General features: G+C 41.1%; 1 protein-coding gene across 1 annotated transcript; it reads right to left on the bottom strand.

Annotated features, from left to right (window-relative positions):
• Positions 1 to 2408: 2408 nt before the first annotated feature.
• CALHM2 (calcium homeostasis modulator family member 2) lies at positions 2409 to 10211 on the bottom strand. The gene is made up of 3 exons (XM_082225213.1): positions 9972 to 10211; positions 4481 to 5115; positions 2409 to 3386 (listed from the first exon to the last, which is right to left on the bottom strand). The coding sequence occupies exons 2-3, from the start codon at positions 5021 to 5023 to the stop codon at positions 2970 to 2972; spliced, it is 960 nt and encodes a 319-aa protein (XP_082081339.1). The 5' UTR covers positions 5024 to 5115; positions 9972 to 10211; the 3' UTR covers positions 2409 to 2969.
• Between the last annotated feature and the right edge of the window lie 527 nt (positions 10212 to 10738).

The raw sequence follows: 10738 nt of genomic DNA on the forward strand, positions 1-10738 counted from the left end.
GCTTCCTTTTTCTTCTATTCATTTCCAAAGGTGCAAAGGAATACTTCTGGTGTCTGTCTTCTGCCAGTATTCTAGGGTGTGTTTCCTGGCTTGTCTCATTAGATTCATTCTCACATACTGTACTATAAATCTGACTTAAGAGAGAACTATTGGTTATGCCAATATGCAAGAGATGGAGTTACTCACTGATGCCATACTTTATGAATATATACCTAGAAAATTATGCCAGGGCTGTTTTCCAGCCCTTATTTTAAAATGGCACATATACTTAACACCTAAACACAATGTAAAAATAGCAGGTGAAAATGGTCCTCTGATATCTGATTTGTCATATAGCCATGACCCAAATTAGAAACACTTTCCAAGGCAAAACTCTAATTTTTCTTCTACACTTTCTATCCTATATTTGCACTGCACAGAATCCAGAGAATGTAATTTATTTATCTGGTGAACAGAAAAAGTCCTAGCTGCCTAGTGAATAATGTAGGGGTAATGTCTCACATCCATTCTCTTAATGTTTAGCAGCTGTACATCTTGGTCCCTTTTACATCCCATTTGTTACTGCTTCCATCCCCTTTGTGCCCACTTGATCCTTATCAAAAGCTTTGCAATAATACAATTGGGATAAGCAGAATATATTTTACAAACAACACAGAACTGATGTAAAATCATCAGATCCCCTGATTAATTCAAGGGGCAAGATGTCTTCTGATCATTTACACAGAACTGACCTGAAAAGCAGGCATAACCCATCCCTTTATATGCTTTCCAGCAGTGGGGTATAGTAAGCCGGGGAAAGTGAGTTGCAATGCCCGTAGATTTTGGTATGTGACAGACACATGTGAGACTAATGTTAGATTTCTTCACAGAACCGTAATGATTTAATGTTACAATTCCACATAAATCTTGTCAATGTCTTGAATGCCCAAGAAAACTAGAGATGCGGATGTTAAGTCACTTGAAAGGTGACTGTTGCAGCATTTACTGGAACCATGAAAAATGACAAAACATACCTTGGATCATGTTGTTTATACAGTCCATGTGGTCTGTGCCATATTTGAATAAGGAAGACCATAAAAGCCATGAGAAATTATAACATCATTTAGAAAGAGCCATGGAGTGAAAAAACACAAAATCAAATTACAGTACATGATACCGGACTTCTTATAGGGTCCCTCAGCCAGGAAAAGGAAGGTCTTCAGGTCTTCTGTTCATCTTAGTGTGGCTTAAAACTCCAAGCAGGAATCAAATTCTGATTATGGTTTTTGCTGAGGATACTAAATGTTCATACCTTGCGAAAGGTAGAATATGTCATGGTTAGGGAACCTGTGCGCCTCTAGATATTGTTAGACTGCAACTCCCATAATCTGACCATTGGCCATGCTGGCTAGAGCTGATTGGAACTGGAGTCCAATATCTGGAGGCCACCTATTAGCCATCCTGGAAATAAATAGAAGTGCTTTTTGGTATAGCAGCAATTCAGGTAATTAGATAAAATCCCTGATTTAATAATTTGGGGAGTCACCCTTTCAACAACAGACTCTTGAAGCAGGACCCTTTACCATACTTTTCAACTCTCGCCCACAAACTTTTATTAAGAAAGGATGGTCCCCAAAGTAAGATGACCCTTGCAACATTTTTAGTAAAGGATACGAAGATAATTGAAATAAATGGGGAAAGCAATAGTAGCTCTTTGCTGGTAGACAGTTATTCTGAGACAATTGTGCTATCATCTGAAGTCCAGTACATGGGAAGACATGTATAAGAGTCATAATGAGAAACGGGATCATAAAAGTGCAAACTGCAGAGTCTTGTCCATTAAATAAAATAATCCATTCTAGGTCAGTTAGGTGGTTGTTGTTTTTTAATCCTGTGGAGGAAGTACAGCAGATGCCACTCACAAAACCAGAATTCAGCCAATCCCATTGGTCCTAGCCCTGAATCTTGATATGGAAGTAGGTTCTGAGAGACTCTGCTAATAATTTCCTGTATTAGCAATCAGAAAATTGTTGCCTACCTCAGTGGTACCTCTGGATACGAACAGGATCCGTTCTGGAGCCCCGTTCGCATCTAGAAGCAAACGTAACTAGTGACGGCACGTCTGCGCACGCATGCGTCGTTTTTTGCTGCGCAAGCGGCAAAACCCAGAAGTAACACATTCCGTTACTTCCGGGTTGCCGTAGAGCGCAACTCAAACGCGCTCAACCCGAAGCGCATTCAACCCTAGGTATGACTGTACGTGTTTCCAGCCTACAGCATGCATCATCCCCTGATCATTGGCCATGCTGTGTGGGGCTGGTGTGAGCTGGAGTTCAGCAGCCTCTGGGAGGACCACAGATTCCCCACCCACACACACACACACACACATATATATATATATGTATGTATGTATGTATGTATGTATGTATGTATGTATGTTTGAGCCCTCCTGGAGGAAGTCAAACAAAAGTAAGTTAAGGCACAGCTGCATGATGGCATTATATTGTCTTCAAAACGAGGAGGAAAATAATCAGCAATTTTTGAGTAAGCAGAGCATCCAGTTCATTTCCTCCTCTTTTCATTGTATGTGGGAATACATCAGTGAGAGGCCTCTGGGTATCAGACCAGCTGTCCCCATCCAAGAGATTAGCTGCAATGTTTTCTTTTAGATTTATTATTCTCTTTGACTCGCAGTCCTGTGGTCTTAGTTTAGTAGTCCACAGTTCCAGACATTCTGCTGCTCCTTCAATTTCTGTTTCGAAATGTAGTCTTTCGGATGACCACTCACATCAAATCCATTAGGCATATCTTTTGCTGAGAGCTTAGGTCAACAGATAAAATTAAGGTAGGTTACAGCATAGATGTACCAAGAGCGGTGGTCACTCTTATACTCCAGTTCATTCTATGCATTGTATACTCAGAAGTAAACCCTATTGAGTTCAGTGGGACTTACTCCCAACAGGGAAATGTGTTTAAGTCCACAGCTTCTGCTAGGTAGCTAAGAAGGCCATTTCCTGGCTGTCGGGACCTAAGCTGTTTCCTGTCACACCTTTGGCCCATTTATGGAGACGGCTATAGAGGGGGAAGCCGTTCTTCTCCCGATAGATATAGACCCCTGTGATGGCATCCCATTGTGGCCTGGGCTGAAGGGTTTCGACAGCAAATTCCTGCACCAACTCCTTCTCCTCCTTATCCAGACACACAAAGCCAAAGAAGTTTTTGACGTTGTTTGCAGCCACAACCTTCGAGTGTATCTCAGCAGTGCGCTGGAAGAGTTTGGCCTCGCTGGAGCGGTACAGATTCCAGTAGTCCTCCTGGCGGTAGCTGAGTGGTGAGCAGCAGTGTTTGAGGCACTTGGTGATGAACACAAGAACTGCAACCGCACCAATGAGCATCCACCCAAACAGCTGAAGAGAAAGACAAATAAACCAATTAAAATTTGCATTTCCTTTAGGAGAAAGTAGGGTTCAGAAGGATATCCTTGGCTACCACACATTGATTTGTATATAAATAGAAAAATTCCCACAGTTGGTAAAACTGGAAATTGCAAAAACCTAGTCATATACACGGAAAAATACAATATATCCTGGAACAGGGACCCACTGGATGGGGGCACATTTGGGACTCTGAAACTGTCCTGGACAGCGAAAAACACGTCACAAAAGTGGTGCTTTCCCAACATCCCCTAAAACAGGTATGTCCAACCAGTAGATCGCGATCTACCAGAAGATCCCCAGCTGATCCTGGTAGATTGTGGGACCCTTATCGATCATGGGATTAAAAGTTTCCCAAAAAAAAGTTTACCAAAAGTTAACAAATAAAAGCTGAAGAACTCTGGACAATCCGCCCACTCCACGCATGCTCCCCCTCCCTCCAATGACAATGGGTAGATCACTGCCAATTTTTTTATACTGGGAGTAGATTGCAGTCTCTTGGTAGTTGGACATGCCTGCCCTAAAACAAGCAAAGCACCTATAACACCCCCCCCCACCAAATCAGACAACCCTCCTCACAACAGGTATCCTTTCTAACCAAACAAATACCCGAAAACAAAACAAACAATGGGGAGCTAAGCCTTGCCCAGAACAGCAAATGGGTGCACAATCACATAGATCTAAAGAAAGCCCAGGGGCATGCTATCATACTATGATATCCTGAAAACCCAAAGTTCATACCATGATATGAATAATAACAGTAACTATGTACAATGATAATGGAGTAAAGGAAAAAGCAAAATCACTAGCAGAAAATAAAAGGAAAATAGTAATCAAGGGAATTACCATTAGTTAATCGTATTGGTTGATGCAGGGGAAGTTAATAAAGACTCTAAAATGAAGCTGTTTTAGGAATTTACAGCTTATCAGGTATGTGTCATATCCTAATATACCAAAAGCACACATTTTGGAATGGAAAAATATGTTCTAAGCCCTTAATTATTCTTATTCCAAGCAGGAGGCAGCACTCCTCTGCTTCAGACGAACAAGTAAGTAAAACGCAATACCTGAGACTCATATTTTAATCGTCTTATAACCTCATCCTGAAATCTTGTCAAGTTTTGCGGCACATCTTTACAAGGGAACCTGGCCATGGTTTCTGCTCCGTAGCCAGGTGGAAACTTATCCAGAGATGTAGGTTCTATGAATTCACTCAAGGCACAGACATAAGCCTCTCCACGAAGCAGTGAGATCACGGACCACGTAACAGGAGCAACTGCAGCCCGTCCCATGACAGAGCCAAAGATCAAGAAGTTGGCTGCTGCTGAAAAGTTCTTGGTTCCTCGTTGGTGGCACTCAGCTACCAAGTTCCAAGTGTGAGTGTTCCAGATGACACCAATGACGAACAGGGCCAGAGCTGGTACACCAATGGCAGCCAGACCATAGATGTAGTTCCTGGCTGGGGAGCATGGACAATGGAAAGCAACCACAGAGAAAAGTTCTTGGCTTCCAACAGTGCCCAGAGCCACCAGGCCATTGAAAATCATCACATCTTTGCTCTTGAAGAAAAGTGAAAGGAAGCGGAAGTTTTCAGCAATGAAGGCAGCCATTTTGCTTTTCTGTATCCAGTTCAGACTTCAGTGTTCTGATGTGGAGTTGTCTGCAGCATCAAGGAGTCTTGTTCTTTTCACTTTTCCATGGGCTGCAAAACAGAATAGTTACTAAACATTGGAAACTAAGCATTATCATGGTTGCTAAAGGTCAACAGATACAATAATACATACTCTTATCTACTTAATAGCTACAATAATAATCCCATGCACACTATATTGCTTGCAATGTCTGCTAGATTTTGGTATACTTTTGGTATTTTCTTTACCTAGTACTATAAATTACATACCAAGTGTACCTGGTTGGTAGGTAGAATTCTGTCTTATCTGAGCAGTGAATCTCTACTTCTAGCATTATTTTGAGATGTAATATCCTAAAAACGGCTAGTGTTTTAGGACAGAAATGTGTCAATTAAAACATGGGAATTTATGTTGTTTCATTACAAAATGTGCTGTCCAGTACTAGTACTATTCATTTTGATGATGACATTTAACAGAATCTTGGGGAAGTCATATTTCATTAGACTTAACGTAATTTTATTTATTTATGGCACAAATGTATATACTGCTTAACAGAAAAAACACCATAGTGGTGCACAACATAAAAGCACAATATACCATAAACAGCATAAAAAATCAGTATAAACAGAAAGGTCTTAAGCAAGCGTCTAAAACTGAACACTGTTGATACTTGTCTGAAATCAGTAGGGAGTTCCACAAAGCACTGAATCTTCCTTGAAGTGTACCTATTTATCTGTGAAAGTATAAAGGATGTATAATAAATGAGACAACTTTCTTCTGATCACTCTGCCACTGTACCGGCTGCTTCCATTAATAATACTAGAAGATTAGAAAGGACTAGGCAGTCATGTACTTTAGTGAACAATCTGGCACTCCATTGCCTTTGAATCTGTAGCTGGTCTTTTTATCTCACCGTACAAGAGAACACTCAAGCATGGCTTACCTTCACTTCTATGAGGCTTTAATGACCGGCTGGAGTTTGAGTTTTCAGTGAAGAAACACCATTATCAGAATAGAAAATGTGCTGCTGTTAATCTTAGGTTCTGTCTATGTGTTACTTTGCTACCAAATTTTCTGTGTGATCTTGAGACAGATGAATCCTTAGTTTTGTTGTACTTCCATTCACTAGTTCTGACCAGACTGTTGTTATGAACACAGGATATTTACATGAGTTTACTGTATTAGTGTGAACAGGTTGGACCAAATGAATGGCACTTGATGGATGGAATAATGAGGAACAAATAGTCATTGCCTGACTAATTTGAATCAATGGGAGGTACACGGAGTAATGAATTAATGGGAGCAACAATTCATTACCTTAGGTGACACAGCTGCATATCCTATCAATTATGGCCACTCAGCAATGTGAATAATATATCTCCAAGCACCATCTAGTGATAGGTTTACTAACTGCACATTTGTGGCATTATACTTGTATGTATAAAAGTTTAATCCAGCATGTGCTTGAATGCCTCCTGCAAGATAGGGCCGGTTTGGAGGTACCCTAGGAATAGCAGGGTCTCAGACAGAGACCTTTCCTATCACCTGCTACCTGAGCTACTTAAATTATGGGCTGGCCCTACCATTAGGCAAAGTGAGGCAACTGCCTAAGGTGGCAGATGGAGGATGCCAGCAGCAGCTTCCTGGCTGTGCCTCATAAGGCCCCTGGCCAGTTCCTTCTGTCAGGAGGACAGAATTGTGTGTGCTACAAGGCCTGACATGGCCCTCCTAGGTTAGCCTTCTGAGATTTAGTGGAGTGTGCTATTCCATGACCAGCCTTGTGGTAAGATTTGGCTCTCAGTCCAGTTGGCTTCTGTACATAGAAAGGGCAGGAGGTGCTTGCTTAAGGCAGCAAATGTCTTGGTTGGCCCTGCGTAAACTAGAGGTGACAGGGATTGATCTTAAAACCACCTGTATTCAAATCATCTGCTCTACTGCTGTACTATTGTCCCTTCCCACCATGAACATAATTAGTAATGATTTTTTCCCGTGGACCCCAATATAAGGCTGCCATATGACTGGAATTTCCCAGACATACCAGGGATTTGGATGTCGGAAACTGTGTCCAGGCAGAAATCGCTTGAACGTCCAGGAAAATACAGATGTATGGCAACCCATGTTGTAAGTGTAGAATTTCCTTAAAAACGTCTCAAAAAACTCAACAACATTGCCCCCTCCCCCCAAAAAACAAAAAACCAAACAAAAAATCAACAGCTTTTGCGCCTGGATTTTTGAAATATGGCAACCCTGCCCCAATCTCTCTTTCCATGACAGTTACAGCCAATTCAGTCCCCAACACTCTGCAGGCCTGAAGCCTGATCCCTCCTTTTCCTCACCATCCATAAATGCAGCTTAGGGCCAGGAGCAACAAATTAAAAAAAAAAGTTACCCCACAAGTAACCATCTCTGCTATCCCTTCAGTCCTCCAAATGGATAATTCTAGATTCTCCTTCAAACTATGGTAGGATTTGTTTTGTTCCAATATGTGTCACTTTGTATTTACATTGAATAATATCTGCCATTCTGTTGCTCATTTATTCAGAGGTGTTCCCCACCCCCGAGTTGTTCTCACTCTGGTCTGGATTGCAGCATTTTGAAAAATGAATAATTTGAAGTCATTTCTAAACTAGGTTACTACCCTCTTCACCTCGAAGTTCATATCACTAGATCATTTTCAACACAGATTCTTAGGGGGATGCGGCTGTTTACTTCCCTCCACCGTAACAACTCTCAGTCCATTTATCTGTTTACTGATTTTTAGTGTGTTACAAATCCACAAAGGACATGGCTTTTTATCCATGCCTGCTAATTTTTATTAAAATAAATCCCCTGTGTTCCTTAAGTATTATTTTGACACATTTCTGTTATCTAACACCCCCAGTGTCATCCTAGTTTCTTCACAGAATTTTATTGAGGTTTTAAATTTTTTTTTGTAATATTCTCCTCAAGTTCTTTATTTGCTTGACACAGCTTGTCTGTGTGCTCCGCCCCCCACCCCCGAGGGCAAGACTTCCACTTTTTAAAGGAAGCTTTCTTGCCTTTTATAGCTTCATTGACTCTTCTATTTTTAACCATTCTGTGTTCCTTTTGGACTTGTTTGTACCTTGTCTAAGCTGTGGTATTCATTGCATTTGAGGAGTCTCTGTTATAGTGTTTTGTTCTGACATAACCTCCAAGCTTCCTGAAAAGATATGGCACTTATAACAGTACCCTTTGGGTTTCTTTTACCAGTCCTCTTATTTGGGAAGCGTGTGATAAAATTAACTGAATGTGCTGTATTTTCTGATGTTTTTTTTAGAAAACAAATACATATATGCTGCATTTCCTAGGATTATGTTCCCTGTTCCCAAATAGCTTGACCGTGCTTGTGTTTTTCATCAAATAATAATAATAACCGGGGGGGGGGGGTTTCAGCTGGAACTCACTGGCACTCAGTTCCAGCACCCTCTCACGTGGGTGCCATTGCCATTATAAGAGAACAAGGGAGGTGTTCATGATAAGTTCCAACACCTCTTTTACTAGAAAAACAGCACTGATAATAAGCATTAAGTCAAACTGCCAGAGGAGGAAAGATGTGGTAGATGTATGGTCTTCCAAGTCATGGACAGTCTCCCATCATGCCTTAAGTACAGCTAAAACCAATCTGGGGCTGCAGCTTATGTTTTTAAAAATCTTGGAGGCATTTTTAGGTTACAATCCTATACCACATACCTGGGGGTAGGCCGTGCTGAATTCAATGGTGCTTACTTTGTGGTCCTTGCAGCACCTAGTGCCATCCAGCTAAACAGAATTTTCTCCTACGGATTTTAATTGGGCTTCATCAATGCAAGTCAACTAACACCTTAGTTTGCAAGTCTTATCAATTAAAGGATGTTTGTGGGCTTCCCATATGATTATGGTTGGCCCCTGTGAAAACAGGATGTTTAACTTTGGGTAGGGCTTTTCTTATGTAAATGCTTTATGCATCTTCAGCCTGAGTACTTGCAGTACAGAAGATAGCAGAAATTAAAATGATTATACAAGTGAGAGGAAGAACCAGGAAATTCCTTTCCATCTACTCATACACGTGCTTGAGTCATGCACTCTCGGGACTGAAGGACTGAATCCACATTAATACTCAGAACTGAACTTCTATGCAGCAATTTTGGCACCTTAGATCTCTAATATATCTGGGAAGAGGCAGGTTGAGGTAGGGAAGTAGACAGGCTTTCCCATTCCTTCTCTTTCCCTCCCTCCATTATAATCTTCAGGAAAATATAAAAACACCATTAACCTCCTGTTAATGCTGATGGAATCTATTACTCTTATACTTTACACTGTAAGGTCACTTGCAACATAAATGCAAAAGATATACTATACGTCTGGCATCTCACATGTCAGCCTTGTGCCTGAGAGCCACACCCTTAGACCAAGGCCTGAATGTCAGAAACAGCCACGCACATCAGTACATACACAGACCAACTACCCCACCCAGAGATTTGTAGATTCTTTTAACGTTCTTGTGCAGGGCTTGTTGAAATCGAAACAAAACAAAAGCACCGCTTGAAATTGAAATATTGATAGAAGATGTGAAAGAACTGCTCACATAGCAGAGCAGAGGACTATATAGTGTGTAAGCTATTGTGTGTAAACCAGCTGGGCTTGCTGCCAGTTTGCTACTGCTGCACAAAAATAGTTTGAGAACTTTTTACGGTGGAAGCAAACAGGCGGCAAAACTGATCTTTTCTACTTCTCTAGCTCTGACATCTGACAGCCCAGCAAACTTCTTTCTTGCTAATAATAGGAGGGGTGGTGGTGCTGGGATTGTTTTATTAAAAATAATAATAATCACAAGTAGATATATTTAGTGCATGTATTTGTTTTCAGAAAGCTCCAGGTTTCCCAAAATCAAAATGAAACTTGATGAGAGAGAAAAAAAGTTACTTACTTCTGCAGGTCACTGTATCAGTTTCCCGAGCCTCTTTTAATGCTGGCCACGTGGGTTTTGAATCTATTCCAGGAACATCTGGCTGCCCTGCACGTGAGGATAGAGAATGGGATCAGATGCAGAAATTGTCACTGACAGAAGAAATAGTTAAAAAGTGTGAGTGTGCTGCTATCTAGCAGCTTCCTTTTGCTTGCAAAGGGCCTGGGTGGTGTAGTTTTTTTTTTGTTTTTTTTGTTTAATTTTCATGTGCAAAGGGAAGGGAGAGGCTTCCATCTGGGTGGGGATTGTAAAGGGAGGGAGGGAGGGAGAAAGAATTGGCCAGATTCATCCTCTTGCTGTCACGCAGAAGACTGTGCCTTTAAGGAAAGGAGAAAAGCGTAGGGAAATGATAGGAAAAAAATTGTAGGGAAATTACTGGAAAAAATGAAACTCTTCATAACCAGATCAAGATGACTCATTCACAGAACAGAAAAAAACAACAACCTTTGCCTTCAGCTGTCTGGGCTGTGAAAATAGGCACTGCAGTTTCTTCTTTGGCCCCCAAAATAATGCTTGCTCAAGAACAAAGGGTTTTTGCCTTTACAAGATGGTGCAGTTGGTGATATAGGTGCTGTTATTGTTACTTCACCATATTTTATAAGCTTTTCCTAGTAAAGTTCACGCTGCTCTAAGTAAGTACTGTAATTATGGTGAGATAAAACGCCACTGTCTTTAAAGCAAAGGGTGACTAATAATTATGCTGAGTGGTGTCAGAAAGACAAGCAAGT

The sequence above is a fragment of the Podarcis vaucheri genome (genome assembly GCF_965113315.1).
Source record: "Podarcis vaucheri genome assembly, chromosome: 5".
NCBI lineage: Eukaryota > Metazoa > Chordata > Lepidosauria > Squamata > Lacertidae > Podarcis > Podarcis vaucheri.